The sequence below is a fragment of the Pholis gunnellus genome, assembly GCF_910591455.1.
Source record: "Pholis gunnellus genome assembly, chromosome: 14".
Classification (NCBI taxonomy): domain Eukaryota; kingdom Metazoa; phylum Chordata; class Actinopteri; order Perciformes; family Pholidae; genus Pholis; species Pholis gunnellus.
In genome coordinates, this window is record NC_136541.1 from 2087707 (window position 1) to 2109649 (window position 21943).

The 21943-nt window shown below is 39.8% G+C and overlaps 1 protein-coding gene across 3 annotated transcripts; it reads left to right on the top strand.

Moving 5' to 3' along the window:
- The first annotated feature begins 1964 nt into the window (after positions 1–1964).
- Positions 1965–21688, top strand: LOC306706745 (BOLA class I histocompatibility antigen, alpha chain BL3-7-like). 3 transcript variants are annotated; one of them, XM_079173926.1, is made up of 7 exons: positions 1965–2104; positions 5138–5404; positions 7092–7373; positions 7626–7928; positions 8716–8814; positions 9475–9538; positions 10029–11171. In XM_079173926.1, exons 1-6 carry the CDS (start codon positions 2035–2037, stop codon positions 9489–9491), a joined length of 1038 nt encoding a protein of 345 aa, XP_079030052.1. In that variant the 5' UTR covers positions 1965–2034; the 3' UTR covers positions 9492–9538; positions 10029–11171. The 3 variants fall into 3 exon arrangements, with proteins under 3 accessions (XP_079030052.1, XP_079030051.1, XP_079030050.1); XM_079173925.1 differs by lacking the exons at positions 5138–5404; positions 7092–7373; positions 7626–7928; ... (1 more) ...; positions 9475–9538; positions 10029–11171 and adding exons at positions 15554–15820; positions 17500–17778; positions 18309–18611; ... (1 more) ...; positions 20169–20258; positions 20751–21688 and having other exon boundaries at positions 1972–2104; XM_079173924.1 differs by lacking the exons at positions 1965–2104; positions 5138–5404; positions 7092–7373; ... (2 more) ...; positions 9475–9538; positions 10029–11171 and adding exons at positions 12815–12953; positions 15554–15820; positions 17500–17778; ... (2 more) ...; positions 20169–20258; positions 20751–21688.
- The last annotated feature ends 255 nt before the right edge of the window (positions 21689–21943 follow it).

Sequence of the window (21943 nt, forward strand, 5' to 3'; positions counted from 1 at the left end):
GAGTAATAACTTAAATAATACAGTAACTGGAAAATAATGGCCAGTGATGGCAAGTGGAATCATGAACTCTGTTACATTTGTCTTTAAGTGAACAGCAGCTTTGGTCAGTGAAGTGCGTTTGTGTTTTTACATCTGCAGCAGCGTTACTACTGTGTTCATTTGTCTATGGGGTCGTTTTCATGATATGGTTAATATTGTTCCCTCTGATGTGAATAATATTTAAATGGTGTTCTTCAGTGTGAGGATGAATACGTGTTTTAGCGCTGCAGTGTTGCTGGATTGATTTGTTGCTTTGTTGTCATATAAATACATGTGACTGGTTCTTGTGAGTTTGTTCTGGTCATTCTGTTAATTACGTTGATTTTGACTATATGCATTGTCCGTTAATGACGAAGCATCCCGTCATGTATTCATGTATCTGCACTCTGCAGTTAGTGTATTTGTAGGTGTTGAGCTTCATGTAACATTGTATTGCACTCATCAAATGTTACAGTGTTATGTGAATATGCAGCTTTTACATGAAAACATGATAACCCGTAGCTGTGTCATAATGAGGTTATTAGGAGGAAGGCCCAGGTATAAAACACACGGCTCAACACTGGTAACAAGTGATGAGATGATGAAAACATGCTTTTACTTGATGATTTAAATGTAATATTCAGAAGATATCTTTCCTTTGAGGTGTTCTTTCATTACAACTAGTGTGTGTGTGTGTGTGTGTGTGTGTGTGTGTGTGTGTGTGTGTGTGTGTGTGTCTGTAAGTGTGTGTGTGTGTGTGTGTGTGTGTGTGTGTGGTTGCTCACATTCGAGTTGTCTTCATGAATAAAGAGCTTCTGAAGAAACACCTCACAGTTGTGTTTCCTTCTTGTTTGTTGGAGCTATCTTCTTCTTTCTTCACATTAAAGTGTTTTTCCTGAACTCTGCTTTGTTAAAGGTGTTTCTCAGCTTTCAGGAGCACTGAGGATGTTCAGAGACAATAAACACATTCATATGTATTTATGTTCTTCATCTGATCGATACATGTGATCACAGTGATGGAGCATCAGGACGTTTCCACAAAGTCACGTGACGTCCTCACGTGGTTTCTCATAAGGCGTTCAAAGGCAGTACGTGAACCATCCACAGGGGGCGCTGTCACACTGCTGACTTCTCTGTGAAGGTAAACACAGAGATAAACTCAGTTATTGATCAGCAGAGATAAACTCAGGTATTGATCAGCAGGGAGCAGAAAGAGTTTTTGTCAACCAGCATTGAAGCCTCAATGTCACAAACAACATACATTCTACATTGTCTGGATAAAATGTGACACATATCTCTTAGTTTGTGCAATAATCATGAATAATGATGTAATAATCATAAATAATACTATAATAATCAACAATAATACTGCAATAATTATAAATAAGACTGTCCCAGTAAAGCAGTGAGAACAAAGCATGAGTTTTTTAAATCAAATTTAAATTCTAAGCTTTTATAAAGTGCTTGAACAACAATAAGTGTTGAGGGGTGAAACAGAGTCTCAACGTTTGCAAAGTGAAAAACAGCATCAGGTGTTCAAACATCAACAGAGGTGTTACATTTCTCTTCTTCAAGCAGTTTCCAGCGTCCACAGCTCTGAGTCGCTTCAGGAGCTCGTGGGCTGTCGGACAGAGATGACCTCATCTGATGTTTGTGTGTGAGAAGCTCTCTGACTCTCTTCCTGCTTTGCTTCTCGTTTCTTTGCCTCTTGTTTTCCTCTCAAAGCCAAACTGTGAGGTGAAATGCTGTTTCATGGAAACTGTCTTGTGTTGTGTGGTGTTGTCTGTGCTGATGCTTCAAACAACATCACACTACTTTCACTTTCGTTCACAACCTCTCTGGCTCACTCCTACCTAGTAATACGTGACGTCATGCTCAGCTTAAATTCCCATTGGCTCAGATGGAGGTTTGAAGGCAGCGCTGCTTCTTCTCTCTCTCTCAGTTCAGTCCTGATCCTGGAGCTGAACGGACCGTATCACTTTCTGTCTTTAATAATAAAAAGAACCAAAAGTTAAGATGCGACATTTCACTCTGGAGACGTTGATTCTGTCTCTCCTGATGATACACCTTCACGGCGCGGCAGCAGGTGAGTTAACACTTTGTTTTATAAGTTGTTTGATTGTAAAAGAAGAAAAGCTTCGTGTCTTTATAGACTGTATTCATCAGTTTAAGCTTCTTTTGATAGTCTCTGATGTTTAGCTCCAGGACTTCCTCGTTGACGACAGAAAATGTTGTAAAAAGTAAGAAATGCTCTTAAAGTCCACGTTAGTAGATCCTGTCTGTGCTGCTCACTGATTGGTCCCGACGTGTTTCTGAGGGAGCCGCTGTTTCCTCGAGTGACTTAGTGAAAAGGACAGAAGTGTGTTATTTCTCTCACTCTGCTGTCGCTTTTATTTGGGACATTATTTCATCATATCAGCAGCATTCAGAGCGAAACGGTGTGAACGCTCTTAAAGCTCAGATGTCAGCGTGACGCAGCGCAGCAACAGTCCAACAGTCAGATGAATAAAGAGCATCAAACATGACGTCACAACACTATATTTAGTGCCCTTTTATATTTCAATATCTAACGTGTTCATGTTTTATGTAGAATGTGTGCTGCGGTTCGTTCAGTGCTGTTAACAATGAGTGTTATTGTATAAATCAGGGGTGTCCACACTTTTTCGGCTTGCGAGCTACTTTTAAAATGACCAAGTCAAAATGATCTACCTACATTAAAAATGCTAAATATCTATTTATTTCTATGTATATATATACTGAGTATACTTTATATTTACAATATATGTTGGCGCACCTTGCATAACTGCATGAACCCTTATGGCACAATACAATTCTGTACATGTTTGGTCATCACCTCACTCTGATGACTTGCACTGAATGGAATCAACCAGGTTTAAATATTCCGGACAGTTGCTGCTGGTAGCCAGCCTCAAGCTGACTTCTATGATCATCAGTCATGGTGGAACGATATTTGGACTTAATATTCTTCATGTGGGAAAAGGCTGACTCACATAAATAAGTAGAGCCGAATAATGCAGTCAAGAAGGTGGCACATTTCCTCATGTTTGGTTACTAAAACTGTCCATGACAGCGTTGACATTTTTAATGCGAGTGAATCAACCTCAATATCTTCCTGAAATGTGCAGCACATAAATGTAGCGACTGGCTCGAGTAAAGCAAAGTCTTGAAAGCGTTTGTCAAACTCTGACAGACACTTGTCAATCTGCTCTGTGTAGCGCGCGCTGTCAAGTTGCGCACACGCCTTCCGTTGCGTCTCCAGCTCTGACGCGAGGTTTTGGAAGTTCCCCAAATCATGGCGCTGCAGCTTTAGCTTCTTTAGTAGAAATAAATTGGAAGGCTAACTAATTAGCTCGCGGAGTTTTGCAGTCGCTCACGTTGTTGATCGCGCATACGTGGTGACTCGTGTGTTAGAAAAGACGTGATCTCACACTGGCTGCACTGTACGTCAATCAAGTGGCAAATGTCATGAGGACATCACATTTATTCTGAATGGCATGCGATCTACCGGCACTACCACCGTGATCGACGTATTGGGCACACCTGGTATAAATGATGTCAATATTCAGTGTTCGTTATTTTCATCCAGTAGACATAATGAACATATTCATACAGTCAGGAAACACGGCAGCACATTTCATCTCTCAGGCTGCTGTGGAGGTTTGGGACTTTTACTTTGAAACAACAAGTCAGTTGATGGTTGTTTTCCTGCTGAAGACAAACTACTTCCTGCTTTGTTGGTGTAATATTTAATATCGTTCACTAATAAACTCAATCACTGACTCTTAATACATGACTCATGAATTATCTTGTGTTTCAATCTCTTCAGTGTCCACTCCTTAAACAAGATGTAAAGTGTAATCTGTCACTAAATAATACATATTTCATGATTGAAAAGGAAGAAGAAGAACATAATATTATATATCAGCCTCTCATAGTGAATCAATAACAAAGATTTGCAAAACATGTTTGTGACCAGTGCAGAGTTTATGAACAGAAATATGACGTTCATGCATTCAGACACAGAGGACAGCGGAGGATTCTGAAACAGACCATAATGTGATCAGCAAACCTCACAGACAGCTGCAGGAAGTTTACTCTGCTGATGCTTTAAAACACTCAAATATTCTGTTAGTGTCAGGACTGAGTGAATAAACTTCAGCTCATGGTGGAGGAATGTTGGAATTCAACAAAAGATATTAAAGTTAATAAAAAATCAGTTTTTAATCCAAGTGATACAAATGTAAACAAGACCAAATATTACAGAGAAGTCTCTTGAATATAAAGTCGTGTCCATCCGTTAACATTGTTCTGAGAGCGTCATGACATTCATCAGATTAAAGTTTCCACAAAGATATTTGGAGATAAACTTAAACATAATTCTTCCGTTTACATAAATCAAGAAATATGAACGTGAGGGACTAATAACCTTTATGCTCAAACATCTGAAATCCACAAACCCTCTGACAACAACATCAAAAAATAACATGAATTATTACTTGAATGTGAAAAATGACAACAGGACTAAAAAGAGCAGAATAACCCACTTTGAACCCGTATGAGGAGAAGTGCTGCTAGTTTACACTTCAAGAAACTCACAGAGTTCAAAGTTGTTCATGAAAACCTCAGAAGAAGTGTGAGATGTCAGTGGTCACAATTTATGACGTAAAATAGAGACCATAAAGGACTTTATATGAAATAGAAGATATAGAAGAAAGCCATCAGTCGTGATGAGCGACGTGTCATCAGAACAGAGAGCTTCTCACCTGACCTCATGTGTTCTCATATATTTACAGGAAATGAAATGTGTTGCACCAGAGTGAGCTTCCTGTCATTCTTGGTCCTGTAACAACTGCATGATCTAAATATGTGACTTGTTTCATATTTCATTTCAGAACAGATCGTTTTTAAAACAGAATCATCAGAAATATTAAAGTAAACATTTATTTCTGTGTGTAATGAGGCTCAGCAGATATTATGAGCATGTATTTATTGTGCTGTAGTTCTTTCTGATTCTGTGTGCAGCAAAACAACATTGTTCAGTGATTTATTAAAGCGTGATGTCAAAACTGTAAATGATGACTTCATCTTTTTGTTCCAGTGACTCACTCTATGAAGAATTTCTACACTGCATCCTCTGGAGTCACAAACTTCCCAGAGTTTGTGACTGTTGGGTTGGTTGATGACGTTGAGATAGTTCACTATGACAGTAACACCAGGAGAGAAGAACCCAAACAGGACTGGATGATCAGAGTCAAAGAAGATGATCCTCAGTACTGGCAGAGGAACACTGAGATCTTAATGAGTCTACAGCAGGTCTTCAAAGCCAACATTGAAATAGCAAAGCAGCGCTTCAACCAAACTGGAGGTTTGTTTATGTTTCACACATTTTGTTGATATTGTCATCCTGTACTTTAGTAAACAGATGACACACACACACACACACACACACACACACACACACACACACACACACACACACACACACACACACACACACAGTGTGACTCAGCAGAAACATTACTGACACTGAGTGGACTGGATGCTGCTGTACTCCACTGATACAGTGTTTGTGTCCATCCCATAATAAGCAGCAGAGATCATGAACAGCTTCTCTCCACTGGGTTAGATCAGAAGAACTCTCCTGAAGTGTCCTCAGTGAGTTGGTCCATGAGAAGTGTGCTCCAGGAACCTGTTGACCACAGAGCGTCTGCAGCACACAGCTGGTAGAGGAACATGACGGCTGGTTTCTCAAAGTAGGGAGCAGGACTGTAAACGGGCCGCAGGCTGCTTCTGCTGGGTCCTCTTCTAGAGGAGGAGCAGCATGTTTTAATAGAGCTGCTGACCACATGTACACGTCTCATCCAGACCACAGGGTTCACTCCACAGTGTGTCCATCCCATAATACTCTCTATATGTAGAGACAGAACTACAGATGAGTGAACTTTACTACCACAACGTGTTTATGTCTTAATAAACATATTCAGTGTTGAAACAAGTTATGAATTTGTTCAGATAGTTAAACACATTAATTGGCTACATTTTTGATAATCAGATAATAATTAAAGTCTTTAATTAAAGAAATGAGTCAAACATGTTGTAGTTCAGGTTTCTCAGTGTGAGACTTTGTTCCTTTTCTCTGATTTATGTCGTTATGAATGAAATACTGTTCAGTGTTGTTCAGACTGAAGAAGCAGTTTAAAGAGTTCATCAGACTCTCTGAACTTAACGGGCGTGTTCACACTTTACTCACATTTTACAGTGTAAACTATTTATGGATTCATTAAAAATAGTCATTACATAATCAGCAAAGACGAGAATAATTAGTTTGAGCCCTAAATATGGAGCTTAATACAGAGTAGAGTCATTTAACTTCACTGTGTGTGTTTATGCCATAATAAACACACATAGTGTTAGAATAAGGAATCTATTAGTTGTTTAACAGAAAGTTAATTGACTTAAATGTTGATAATCAGACGATCACTCAAGTCTTTCATCAAGAAAACATGTCAAACATTTTCTAGTTCCAGTTTCTCAAATATGAGAAAGTTCTGCTTTTCTCTGATTAATATAATTTCATATTAAATATTGTTCAGTGTTGTTCAGACTGAAGAAGCAATCTGAAGATTTCACCTCATCCTCTCACAACGTGACGGACATTTTCACAAGTTTATGACATTTTAACATATTTAATAATAAACATTTGTGTTAAATAAGAAATGAAGACACGCCCCCTTCATCAGTGGAGACCAGCTGTTGGTCTCAGTGGAGGCTCTGTGTCTCTGTGTGGAAAGAGGACATGAACAGAGTCAGGATGTCCCTCTGTCTCCAGCAGTCTCTGCCTCCCTGTCTCTCTCTGAGACGTCCACACTGTCCAGCTGATGATTGGCTGTAAGTGGCTTCATCCAGCCAATGACAGCAGGAGGTGTAGACCCTCTGCTGTGGAGTCTGTGGATCAGTGAGTCTCTGTGCTGAAGATATGACATCACCTGATGAGAGACGACTGTGAACTCACTCTCTCTCTCTCTCTCTCTCTCTCTCTCTTTCTCTCTCAGGTGTCCACATTTTCCAGCAGATGTACGGCTGTGAATGGGATGATGAGACCAATGAGGTTAAAAAAGGTTTTTATCAGCTTGGTTATGATGGAGAAGACTTCATATCATTTGACCTGGAGACAGAGACATGGATCGCTCCAAAACAACAGGCTGTCATCACCAAACACAAGTGGGATAATAACAGAGCTCAGATAGCACAGAGGAAGAACTACCTGATTCACAGATGTCCTGAGTGGGGGAAGAAGTATGTGAACTACGGGAGGAGCTCTCTGATGAGAACAGGTAGAATCACATGACCTGATGTAGTTTCATAAAGCTTCTATATATATATATATATATATATATGTGTATATATATATATATATGTGTGTGTGTATATATATATATATATATGTGTATATATATATATATATGTATGTGTATGCGTTCCCAAGGCATTTAAAATACATTCCATCCAACATGAATGATGATATGAATCCACAGTAAATAATGACACTAAAGAACCTATAACCTGTCTCTCTCGTCCCTCTCCAGAGCGTCCCTCAGTGTCTCTCCTCCAGAAGACTTCCTCCTCTCCAGTCAGCTGCCACGCTACAGGTTTCTACCCTGACAGAGCCGCACTGTTCTGGAGGAAAGATGGAGAGGATCTCCATGAGGACGTGGACCTCGGAGAGATCCTCCCCAACCACGATGGATCCTTCCAGATGAGCGCTGACCTGAAACTGTCATCAGTCCCAGCTGAAGACTGGAGGAGGTACGAGTGTGTGTTCCAGCTGTCTGGTGTGGAGGACGACATCGTCACCAGACTGGACGGAAAGGTGATCAGGACCAACGAAGGTGAGGCTGAGATCAGGTGTGATGAAGGAGGGAAGCACACCTTTAGTTTACTGGAACACTTTGTGTGTTTTTATGAGGACGGGAAGTTTAGTTTCCTTAAAGTCTTTAGTTGTCAGTTTCTTTCATCTAGTTTTTATTTCTAGTCTATAATTTTAAAGCTTAGATCAGAATTAAACCAACACAAGAGCCTCTGGACCAGAATTATGAACTCTGTTTACTGAGCTGTGATTAATATAGAAATGCATCAATCTTTGGTTTCTTTCTGTTCTTTAAATAAGTTCTTTTTTACCACCTTTGAAAATACATTTTAGTTTTTAAATCGTAACAAATACAAAGAGTTTAAACTCTTTAATGTGTAACCACAGGTCAGAGGTTGTAGAAGCTGTACTGACTGAACTACTGGTCACTTTCAGAAGATGAATAGACAGAATTATGAAACACCTGGAGGAACGTATGTATCTATCAGTACATCAGTCACAATAAAGTTCATTCAAAGTGTGCTGACAGTCAGAAAGGAGTTTGAATATGTTTGTCAGAAGTTGTCGTGTCACAAACCAACATATGAGACAGAAAGCAACACAAACATACAGCTGAACAGAGACGACACAGCTCGACGAGATCAACAAGCAGAGATACAGTCATCGTGTACAGACCAGAGACAGAAAGGACAGACTGATGGTGTGTGTGTTCAGGACTGTGGTCTGCTTGATGAATGGATGTTCTCCTCTTCTAACCTGCTTCATCTGTTCAGGTTGTGACTATTTTATTGTTGTTTTCTGCTCAACAGAGAAGCCCGCTTACATGACCTTCATCATCATCATCGCTGCAGTGGCTCTTGCTCTCCTCATCGCTGTGGGTGGATTCATGGTTTACAGAAACAGGAACGGTGAGAGACCCGAACACAGACGTTAGTATTTCATGAGCATTTGGATTTTAGGCATTTTATTCAGAATGTGACAGAGAAGCAAACTTCAACAGTCAGCGGTAATGTCATGATGACATGACTAGAAGAGCCAAATTCACATTTTATATTTAACATTAATTTCTATTGATGTTATTTCATAACATTTGGTTTTATTCTTCATAATATATTATATCTGCAGTTTTATAGCAATCGACGAACGCTTCAAGGTAGCTCGTTGTTTTCTACATATTCTTTTAGACTGTTGATGAAAGTAATTTGGACTTTTGGGAGAAGAAATAGATAAAAAACAGTATTTTTGTAATTAGAATAATGTCAGTTTTTTCATGCATATTTTTTTTACAAGGGACAGATGATGAATCAAAGCTTGTTCATCTCCTGGAGGAGTCAGAGTGAGCGGTGTGCTTAGGATCACTAAGTTACAGGTTTACTCTGTGGAGCTGCTTTTGCCTCCAGTGATGATAGCGTGATGATGTCAGAGAGAAGTGAAGGAAGAGAAGAGACGTATTCATCAGTGGGAGGGGCTAGAAGAGGGGATCCTCTCCACTGGGAGGAAGCTGTTACAACACATTCTGACATTTTGGCTCTCGAGAACTAAAAGGTTGTCTTTGCTTTTTATTTCAGCTCAATTCCAAATCTGAGGAGCTGAACCCTGAGCCTGAATGCTGAAGTCAGCTTCCTGCACACAGTGAGTTGCTTCATTCGGGACATGAACTGTTCACAGCTGTTGTTAAGCAAAGCTGCCCTAAACTATGAGCAGAAGAACCTCCTGTGATTGGTTCTCTATCCGCTGTAGAAGCTCTGGGACACGTTGTAGCTGTAAAGAACATCTTTGACTTCTTCCACCACAAAGGTGAAGCTGCTTCATTTGATGTGAAGTGAGATTATGAAGAGAAAGACACAGATGAGTTCAGAAAGCTTCACATCAGCAGCTCAGATAACGTCTCAAATATGAACCTTTACAAACACAGAGACACCAATTTATCAGATGAAAATAAGCAGTTATGACTTCATAAGCATGATGGTTAAATATTACTAAAGGTAATACTTCTATGACTGAGTCATGAATATCTGATGTCTCAATGATTCTGTGAACATGTGTCTTTGTTTTGATTGAAACATTTGTGGTAAATGATTTAGTTTTCTCTTTGATGTCTTTGTTTTCTTTGTCTCTTCAGGTTTATGGATAAATATTTCACTGGATCAAGAAGTGGTGCCACCACACTCTCCTCCATGAACTGTGAACTCATCACTGATTCATCCTTCACATCATGAAGTGATTGAATCGAGCTGTAGATGCTCATCGATTGGAACACAAAGAAAACACATTTTAAAACTGTGAGCAAACATCAGTGGTGACGTTAAATGATTTGGATCGTTTAGTTTCAATTTAACAAAATGTAATTTCCTCTGATGAGATGTTCTTCAATCAAATGAGGAAGATTATTGTTGGAGATCTTCAGAACAATGAAAGCATCACAGCACTCTCCACACACAAAGATGTGTGTTCATCTAAAACAAATCCTCCATATTTACACTTTAACACTTCTGCTGTTGGAGCTTCTGGTTAAATCAATATTGGTAACACAAATGTAAGTTCACACACACACACACACACACACACACACACACACACTGGTAGGGTCTGGTGATATGGAGACATAAACCTTGAGGTCAGAGATCTTTGTCAGCCAGTAGAGTTTCTTCTCTCTTCATACTGAGGAAGTCATTCTCTGCTTCTCTGCTCGGGTTCCATCACTGGAGGAAACGCTGCAAATCAATCAGCAGCATCCAGAAACACGCTCCGGGAACTGGACGCCCGGAGTGTCCCGTAGGTGTCGGTGTGATGGTTTCCTATCTGTGTCTCTGCTGCTGGTAAACTGGACTCCAGCTCTCTCCCAGTGTGGACTGGGATTGACTCCAGTCCCCCTCCACTCTCAGCAGGATGACAGACGTTTATTTTACACTCGTGTAAATAGTTTGTTTGTATATTTCCTTTTTTTTCTAGCAGCAGGTCAAAGTAAAGAATAATTGATGTCTCTGCGTTTGTTCTTAAATAATCAAGAGGATGTTTATTATTAAATCACATGTTTTGATCTGATTTGAAACATGATTTTATTTAAATGAAGGCTTCTAGTTTCTAAAGGGCAGTGAGATGTTTGAAGCTTCTCAGCTGATAGAAATCTGCTTCAATATATTTCCTGATAGTGTTTTGGGACGAGGAAGGGTGTTGGCTTTAGAGTGAATGTTGATGAAGTGGCTCTATTTCATTCCTTTTCTACTTTTGTTTTGCTTTTCAATAAAGTGCCCAAAACTCCAAATGTGTGTGTCTCTCAGTGACTCAGCAGATATGCTTCTGCTTATTGCCACCACATATGTTTTGTGACTAAACCTTTTAAAAGCAGAAGCGCACACAGGTATGATACTAATAAAGTTCATCATCTAGCATGCACATAACGTGATTTATGATGCTGAAATAACCACGTTGTGTTTTTGTAGACATTGAGCAGTAATGTGTAATATCACTTTTATTCTTGTTTTCTGTTCAGTAAGACTTAAATGTCTCTTTTTAAGATCCACACATATAATAACTGTTTTTATGTGCCAGCCCTATGAATATTATATTCACTGTTCTCATAGAGCACTAATGAACGTGACCCCACCTGTAGATGTTAGATCATGAAGAGGGAAAGGTAGGGGAACCAAACCCAGGAGGAGATATCAGTGTATTCACAGAAACACAGCTCACTTCAATCACTACTTTTCATCAGTTACTAACGTGGAGTTTAGGTTTTATATCTGTTTAAAAGAAACATAATCAATGCACACATTTGATGAATATTTTGGATTTGACCACCACAGACGTTATCAAGTGTTTATGAACCCAACGGATGACTTTGACTATAATTTAATTTGCTTTGAATTCTGAGGAAATTCTTTCTTTTGCTACTTAAATAATAATCCAGAGAAAATTGTGTTGGAGGAAGGATTCAGAGAGAAAACGTCATTTAAAGGAGGAAGAATGTAACAAGTGATGAGATGATGAAAACATGCTTTTACTTGATGATTTAAATGTAATATTCTGAAGATATGGTTGAACATAAAACACTGGTTATCAGAAACATTGGACTCGAGGCTTCAGTTGAAGGAGATCTTCATCGTCTCATCAGCTGTATTTTAATGTGACACTTAAACATTTGTAATCCACAAACCCTGTGACTCAACACTGGAGACATTGGTGGAGTTCCTCTTTAACACAGTTCTCCTGGGACGCTGCTTCATTTCAAAAGGACTCCAGTGAATCAAATATAAAGCTGACAGTGATTGCCTCATCAGGAGCTGGAAACTGTTTATTTCAGTTCATGGCTCCTATTTATTTAGTGTGTGTGTGGTTGTTCACATAAGACTGTCCCAGTAAAGCAGTGAGAGCAAAGCATGAGTTTTTTAAATCAGATTTCAATTCTAAGCTTTTATAAAGTGCTTGAACAACAATAAGTGATGAGGGGTGAAGCAGAGTCTCAACGTTTGCAAAGTGAAAAACAGCATCAGGTGTTCAAACATCAACAGAGGTGTTACATTTCTCTTCTTCAAGCAGTTTCCAGCGTCCACAGCTCTGAGTCGCTTCAGGAGCTCGTGGGCTGTCGGACAGAGATGACCTCATCTGATGTTTGTGTGTGAGAAGCTCTCTGACTCTCTTCCTGCTTTGCTTCTCGTTTCTTTGCCTCTTGTTTTCCTCTCAAAGCCAAACTGTGAGGTGAAATGCTGTTTCATGGAAACTGTCTTGTGTTGTGTGGTGTTGTCTGTGCTGATGCTTCAAACAACATCACACTACTTTCACTTTCGTTCACAACCTATCTGGCTCACTCCTACCTAGTAATACGTGACGTCATGCTCAGCTTAAATTCCCATTGGCTCAGATGGAGGTTCGAAGGCAGCGCTGCTTCTCCTCTCTCCCTCAGTTCAGACCTGATCCTGGAGCTGAACGGACCGTATCACTTTCTCTCTTTAGTAATAAAAAGAACCAAAAGTTAAGATGCGACATTTAACTCTGGAGACGTTGATTCTGTCTCTCCTGATGATACACCTTCACGGTGCGGCAGCAGGTGAGTTAACACTTTGTTTTATAAGTTGTTTGATTGTAAAAGAAGAAAAGCTTCGTGTCTTTATAGACTGTATTCATCAGTTTAAGCTTCTTTTGATAGTCTTTGATGTTTAGCTCCAGGACTTCCTCGTTGACGACAGAAAATGTTGTAAAAAGTAAGAAATGCTCTTAAAGTCCACGTTAGTAGATCCTGTCTGTGCTGCTCACTGATTGGTCCCGACGTGTTTCTGAGGGAGCCGCTGTTTCCTCGAGTGACTTAGTGAAAAGGACAGAAGTGTGTTATTTCTCTCACTCTGCTGTCGCTTTTATTTGGGACATTATTTCATCATATCAGCAGCATTCAGAGCGAAACGGTGTGAACGCTCTTAAAGCTCAGATGTCAGCGTGACGCAGCGCAGCAACAGTCCAACAGTCAGATGAATAAAGAGCATCAAACATGACGTCACAACACTATATTTAGTGCCCTTTTATATTTCAATATCTAACGTGTTCATGTTTTATGTAGAATGTGTGCTGCGGTTCGTTCAGTGCTGTTAACAATGAGTGTTATTGTATAAATCAGGGGTGTCCACACTTTTTCGGCTTGCGAGCTACTTTTAAAATGACCAAGTCAAAATGATCTACCTACATTAAAAATGCTAAATATCTATTTATTTCTATATATATATATACTGAGTATACTTTATATTTACAATATATGTTGGCGCACCTTGCATAACTGCATGAACCCTTATGGCACAATACAATTCTGTACATGTTTGGTCATCACCTCACTCTGATGACTTGCACTGAATGGAATCAACCAGGTTTAAATATTCCGGACAGTAGCTGCTGGTAGCCAGCCTCAAGCAGACTTCTATGATCATCAGTCATGGTGGAACGATATTTGGACTTAATATTCTTCATGTGGGAAAAGGCTGACTCACATAAATAAGTAGAGCCGAATAATGCAGTCAAGAAGGTGGCACATTTCCTCATGTTTGGTTACTAAAACTGTCCATGACAGCGTTGACATTTTTAATACGAGTGAATCAACTTCAATATCTTCCTGAAACGTGCAGCACATAAATGTAGCGACTGGCTCGAGTAAAGCAAAGTCTTGAAAGCGTTTGTCAAACTCTGACAGACACTTGTCAATCTGCTCTGTGTAGCGCGCGCTGTCAAGTTGCGCACGCGCCTTCCGTTGCGTCTCCAGCTCTGACGCGAGGTTTTGGAAGTTCCCCAAATCATGGCGCTGCAGCTTTAGCTTCTTTAGTAGAAATAAATTGGAAGGCTAACTAATTAGCTCGCGGAGTTTTGCAGTAGCTCACGTTGTTGATCGCGCATACGTGGTGACTCGTGTGTTAGAAAAGACGTGATCTCACACTGGCTGCACTGTACGTCAATCAAGTGGCAAATGCCATGAGGACATCACATTTATTCTGAATGGCATGCGATCTACCGGTACTACCACCGTGATCGACCGGTCGTATTGGGCACCTCTGGTATAAATGATGTCAATATTTAGTGTTCGTTATTTTCATCCAGTAGACATAATGAACATATTCATACAGTCAGGAAACACGGCAGCACATTTCATCTCTCAGGCTGCTGTGGAGGTTTGGGACTTTTACTTTGAAACAACAAGTCAGTTGATGGTTGTTTTCCTGCTGAAGACAAACTACTTCCTGCTTTGTTGGTGTAATATTTAATATCGTTCACTAATAAACTCAATCACTGACTCTTAATACATGACTCATGAATTATCTTGTGTTTCAATCTCTTCAGTGTACACTCCTTAAACAAGATGTAAATTCTTTAACATCGTTCTGAGAGCGTCATAACATTCATCAGATTAAAGTTTCCACAAAGATATTTGGAGCTAAACTTAAACATAATTCTTCCGTTTACATAAATCAAGAAATATGAACGTGAGGGACTAATAACCTTTATACTCAAACATCTGAAATCCACAAACCCTCTGACAACAACATCAAAAAATAACATGAATTATTACTTGAATGTGAAAAATGACAACAGGACTAAAAAGAGCAGAATAACCCACTTTGAACCCATATGAGGAGAAGTGCTGCTAGTTTACACTTCAAGAAACTCACAGAGTTCAAAGTTATTCATGAAAACCTCAGAAGAAGAAGTGTGAGATGTCAATGGTCACAATTTATGACGTAAAATAGAGACCATAAAGGACTTTATATGAAATAGAAGATATAGAAGAAAGCCGTCAGTCGTGATGAGCGACGTGTCATCAGAACAGAGAGCTTCTCACCTGACCTCATGTGTTCTCATATATTTACAGGAAATGAAATGTGTTGCACCAGAGTGAGCTTCCTGTCATTCTTGGTCCTGTAACAACTGCATGATCTAAATATGTGACTTGTTTCATATTTCATTTCAGAACAGATCGTTTTTAAAACAGAATCATCAGAAATATTAAAGTAAACATTTATTTCTGTGTGTATTGAGGCTCAGCAGATATTATCAGCATGTATTTATTGTGCTGTCGTTCTTTCTGATTCTGTGTGCAGCAAAACAACATTGTTCAGTGATTTATTAAAGCGTGATGTCAAAACTGTAAATGATGACTTCATCTTTTTGTTCCAGTGACTCACTCTATGAAGGAGTTCTTCACTGCGTCCTCTGGAGTCACAAACTTCCCAGAGTTTGTGATTGTTGTGTTGGTTGATGACGTTGAGATAAATCACTATGACAGTAACACCAGGAGAGACGAACCCAAACAGGACTGGATGATCAGACTCAAAGAAGATGATCCTCAGGGCTGGCAGAGGAAGACTGAGAACTCTATGAGTAACCAGCAGGTCTTCAAAGCCAACATTGAAGTAGTAAAGCAGCGCTTCAACCAAACTGGAGGTTTGTTTATGTTTCACACATGTTGTTGATATTGTCATCCTGTACTTTAGTAAACAGATGTCACACACACACACACACACACACACACACACACACACACAGTGTGACTCAGCAGAAACATTACTGACACTGAGTGGACTGGATGCTGCTGTACTCCACTGATACAGTGTTTGTGTCCATCCCATAATAAGCAGCAGAGATCATGAACAGCTTCTCTCCACTGGGTTAGATCAGAAGAACTCTCCTGAAGTGTCCTCAGTGAGTTGGTCCATGAGAAGTGTGCTGCAGGAACCTGTTGACCACAGAGCGTCTGCAGCACACAGCTGGTAGAGGAACATGACGGCTGGTTTCTCAAAGTAGGGAGCAGGACTGTAAACGGGCCGCAGGCTGCTTCTGCTGGGTCCTCTTCTAGAGGAGGAGCAGCATGTTTTAATAGAGCTGCTGACAGGACCACATGTACATGTCTCATCCAGACCACAGGGTTCACTCCACAGTGTGTCCATCCCATAATACTCTCTATATGTAGAGACAGAACTACAGATGAGTGAACTTTACTACCACAACGTGTTTATGTCTTAATAAACATATTCAGTGCTGAAACAAGTTATGAATTTGTTCAGATAGTTAAACACATTAATTAGCTTCATTTATGATAATCAGATAATAATTAAAGTCTTTAATTAAAGAAATGAGTCAAACATGTTGTAGTTCAGGTTTCTCAGTGTGAGACTTTGTTCCTTTTCTCTGATTTATGTCGTTATGAATGAAATACTGTTCAGTGTTGTTCAGACTGAAGAAGCAGTTTAAAGAGTTCATCAGACTCTCTGAACTTAACGGGCGTGTTCACACTTTACTCACATTTTACAGTGTAAACTATTTAAGGATTCATTAAAAATAGTCATTACATAATCAGCAAAGACGAGAATAATTAGTTTGAGCCCTAAATATGGAGTTTAATACAGAGTAGAGTCATTTAACTTCACTGTGTGTGTTTATGCCATAATAAACACACATAGTGTTAGAATAAGGAATCTATTAGTTGTTTAACAGTAAGTTAATTGACTTAAATGTTGATAATCAGACGATCACTCAAGTCTTTCATCAAGAAAACATGTCAAACATTTTCTAGTTCCAGTTTCTCAAATATGAGAAAGTTCTGCTTTTCTCTGATTAATATCATTTCATATTAAATATTGTTCAGTGTTGTTCAGACTAAAGAAGCAATCTGAAGATTTCACCTCATCCTCTCACAACGTGACGGACATTTTCACAAGTTTATGACATTTTAAAATATTTAATAATAAACATATGTGTTAAATAATAAATGAAGACACGCCCCCTTCATCAGTGGAGACCAGCTGTTGGTCTCAGTGGAGGCTCTGTGTCTCTGTGTGGAAAGAGGACATGAACAGAGTCAGGATGTCCCTCTGTCTCCAGCAGTCTCTGCCTCCCTGTCTCTCTCTGAGACGTCCACACTGTCCAGCTGATGATTGGCTGTAAGTGGCTTCATCCAGCCAATGACAGCAGGAGGTGTAGACCCTCTGCTGTGGAGTCTGTGGATCAGTGAGTCTCTGTGGTGAAGATGTGACATCACCTGATGAGAGACGACTGTGATCTCACTCTGGTTTATCTCTCTCTCTCTCTCTCTCTCTCTCTCTCTCTCTCTCTCTCTCTCTCAGGTGTCCACATTCTCCAGAGGATGTTCGGCTGTGAATGGGATGATGAGACCAATGAGGTCAAAGGTTTTCATCAGCATGGTTATAATGGAGAAGACTTCATATCATTTGACCTGGAGACAGAGACATGGATCGCTCCAAAACAACAGGCTGTCATCACCAAACACAAGTGGGAAAATAACAGAGCTCTGATAGCACAGTACAAGAACGACCTGACTCAGCTTTGTCCTGATTGGGGGAAGAAGTATTTGAACTACGGGAGGAGCTCTCTGATGAGAACAGGTAGAATCACATGACCTGATGTAGTTTCATAAAGCTTCTGTTGTTTCTGACCAACAGTCACATTACAACACATGTCAGCCACACACAGAGACCTGCTGTGTCTCACACGTGTCTCCTCCCTCACCTCTCTTCCTCCCTCTGCCTCCTTCTCTCCTTCACCACACTTCCTCCCTCACTTCCTCCCTCACACTTATCACCCCTCTGTCCCTCCGTTCTCTCTCTCTCTTTGTCTCTGAACTGTTTCTGTCTGTCTCAGTTTCTCTCTCTGTCTCTTTGCTCTGTCTTTCTCACACTCACTGTCCTCCTCCCTTTCTCATCATCTCACCTCTTCATCTGTTTGTCTCTCCCTTCTTTCATCAATTCAACCTCAATGACATTTATTTGCATTGCATACATTCATATATATATATATAGTGTGTGTGTTACCAAGGCATTTAACATACATTCCATCAAACATGAATGATGATATGAATACACAGTAAATAATGACACTAAAGAACCTCTAACCTGTCTCTCTCGTCCCTCTCCAGAGCGTCCCTCAGTGTCTCTCCTCCAGAAGACTTCCTCCTCTCCAGTCAGCTGCCACGCTACAGGTTTCTACCCTGACAGAGCCGCACTGTTCTGGAGGAAAGATGGAGAGGAGCTCCATGAGGACGTGGACCTCGGAGAGATCCTCCCCAACCACGATGGATCCTTCCAGATGAGCGCTGACCTGGAACTGTCATCAGTCCCAGCTGAAGACTGGAGGAGGTACGAGTGTGTGTTCCAGCTGTCTGGTGTGGAGGACGACATCGTCACCAGACTGGACGGAAAGGTGATCAGGACCAACGAAGGTGAGGCTGAGATCAGGTGTGATGAAGGAGGGAAGCACACCTTTAGTTTACTGGAACACTTTGTGTGTTTTTATGAGGACGGGAAGTTTAGTTTCCTTAAAGTCTTTAGTTGTCAGTTTCTTTCATCTAGTTTTTATTTCTAGTCTATAATTTTAAAGCTTAGATCAGAATTAAAACAACGCAAGAGCCTCTGGACCAGAATTATGAACTCTGTTTACTGAGCTGTGATTAATATAGAAATGCATCAATCTCTGGTTTCTTTCTGTTCTTTAAATAAGTTCTTTTTTACCACCTTTGAAAATACATTTTAGTTTTTAAATCGTAACAAATACAAAGAGTTTAAACTCTTTAATGTGTAACCACAGGTCAGAGGTTGTAGAAGCTGTACTGACTGAACTACTGGTCACTTTTAGAAGATGAATAGACAGAATTATGAAACACCTGGAGGAACGTATGTATCTATCAGTACATCAGTCACAATAAAGTTTATTCAAAGTGTGCTGACAGTCAGAAAGGAGTTTGAATATGTTTGTCAGAAGTTGTCGTTGTGTCACAAACCAACATATGAGACAGAAAGCAACACAAACATACAGCTGAACAGAGACGACACAGCTCGACGAGATCAACAAGCAGAGATACAGTCATCGTGTACAGACCAGAGACAGAATGGACAGACTGATGGTGTGTGTGTTCAGGACTGTGGTCTGCTTGATGAATGGATGTTCTCCTCTTCTAACCTGCTTCATCTGTTCAGGTTGTGACTATTTTATTGTTGTTTTCTGCTCAACAGAGAAGCCCGCTTACATGACCTTCATCATCATCGCTGCAGTGGCTCTTGCTCTCCTCATCGCTGTGGGTGGATTCATGTTTTACAGAAACAGGAACGGTGAGAGACCCGAACACAGACGTTAGTATTTCACTAGTATTTCATGAGCATTTGGATTTTAGGCATTTTATTCAGAATGTGACAGAGAAGCAAACTTCAACAGTCAGCGGTAATGTCATGATGACATGACTAGAAGAGCCAAATTCATATTTTATATTTAACATTAATTTCTATTGATGTTATTTCATAACATTTGGTTTTATTCTTCATAATATATTATATCTGCAGTTTTATAGCAATCGACGAACACTTCAAGGTAGCTCGTTGTTTTCTACATATTCTTTTAGACTGTTGATGAAAGTAAATTGGACTTTTGGGAGAAGAAATAGATAAAAAACTGTATTTTTGTAATTAGAATAATGTCAGTTTTTTCATGCATATTTTTTTTACAAGGGACAGATGATGAATCAAAGCTTGTTCATCTCCTGGAGGAGTCAGAGTGAGCGGTGTGCTTAGGATCACTAAGTTACAGGTTTACTCTGTGGAGCTGCTTTTGCCTCCAGTGATGATAGCGTGATGATGTCAGAGAGAAGTGAAGGAAGAGAAGAGACGTATTCATCAGTGGGAGGGGCTAGAAGAGGGGATCCTCTCCACTGGGAGGAAGCTGTTACAACACATTCTGACATTTTGGCTCTCGAGAACTAAAATGTTGTCTTTGCTTTTTATTTCAGCTCAATGCCCTCCGACCTCTGAGAACAGCTCTGAGCTCTCTGTGAAACTGAACCCTGAGCCTGAACGCTGAAGTCAGCTTCCTGCACACAGTGAGTTGCTTCATACGGGACATGAACTGTTCACAGCTGTTGTCAAACAAAGCTGCCCTAAACTATGAGCAGAAGAACCTCCTGTGATTGGTTCTCAATCCGCTGTAGAAGCTCTGGGACACGTTGTAGCTGTAAAGAACATCTTTGACTTCTTCCACCACAAAGGTGAAGCTGCTTCATTTGATGTGAAGTGAGATTATGAAGAGAAAGACACAGATGAGTTCAGAAAGCTTCACATCAGCAGCTCAGATCACGTCTCAAATATGAACCTTTACAAACACAGAGACACCAATTTATCAGATGAAAATAAGCACTTATGACTTCATAAGCATGATGGTTAAATATTACTAAAGGTAATACTTCTATGACTGAGTCATGAATATCTGATGTCTCAATGATTCTGTGAACATGTGTCTTTGTTTTGATAGAAACATTTGTGGTAAATGATTTAGTTTTCTCTTTGATGTCTTTGTTTTCTTTGTGTCTCTTCAGGTTTATGGATAAATATTTCACTGGATCAAGAAGTGGTGCCACCACACTCTCCTCCATGAACTGTGAACTCATCACTGATTCATCCTTCACATCATGAAGTGATTGAATCGAGCTGTAGATGCTCATCGATTGGAACACAAAGAAAACACATTTTAAAACTGTGAGCAAACATCAGTGGTGACGTTAAATGATTTGGATCGTTTAGTTTCAATTTAACAAAATGTAATTTCCTCTGATGAGATGTTCTTAAATCAAATGACGAAGATTATTGTTGGAGATCTTCAGAACAATGAAAGCATCACAGCACTCTCCACACACAAAGATGTGTGTTCATCTAAAACAAATCCTCCATATTTACACTTTAACACTTCTGCTGTTGGGGTTTCTGGTTAAATCAATATTGGTAACACAAATGTAAGTTCACACACACACACACACACACACACACACACACACACACACACTGGTAGGGTCTGGTGATATGGAGACATAAACCTTGAGGTCAGAGATCTTTGTCAGCCAGTAGAGTTTCTTCTCTCTTCATACTGAGGAAGTCATTCTCTGCTTCTCTGCTCGGGTTCCATCACTGGAGGAAACGCTGCAAATCAATCAGCAGCATCCAGAAACACGCTCCGGGAACTGGAATAATGTGTGTCTCTGCGTTTGTTCATAAATAATCAAGAGGATGTTTATTATTAAATCACATGGTTTGATCTGATTTGAATAATGATTTTATTTAAATGAAGGCTTCTAGTTTCTAAAGGGCAGTGAGATGTTTGAAGCTTCTCAGCTGATAGAAATCTTCTTCAATATATTTCCTGATAGTGTTTTGGGACGAGGAAGGGTGTTGGCTTTAGAGTGAATGTTGATGAAGTGGCTCTATTTCATTCCTTTTCTACTTTGCTTTTGCTTTTCAATAAAGTGCCCAAAACTCCAAATGTGTGTGTCTCTCTGTGACTCAGCAGATATGCTTCTGCTTATTGCCACCACATGTGTTTTGTGACTAAACCTTTTGAAAGCAGAAGCGCACACAGGTATGATACTAATAAAGTTCATCATCTAGCATGCACATAACGTGATTTATGATGCTGAAATAACCACGTTGTGTTTTTGTAGACATTGAGCAGGAATGTGTAATATCACTTTTATTCTTGTTTTCTGTTCAGTAAGACTTAAATGTCTCTTTTTAAGAT

Bases quoted from the DNA above. Each gene is read 5' to 3' on its own strand.
- LOC306706745 (XM_079173925.1), top strand. From the start codon at position 2,035: ATGCGACATTTCACTCTGGAGACGTTGATTCTGTCTCTCCTGATGATA. The intron at 15,821-17,499 runs GTTTGTTTATGT...TCTCTCTCTCAG, and splicing joins GCGCTTCAACCAAACTGGAG to GTGTCCACATTCTCCAGAGG. The intron at 18,612-19,401 runs GTGAGGCTGAGA...TCTGCTCAACAG, and splicing joins GGTGATCAGGACCAACGAAG to AGAAGCCCGCTTACATGACC.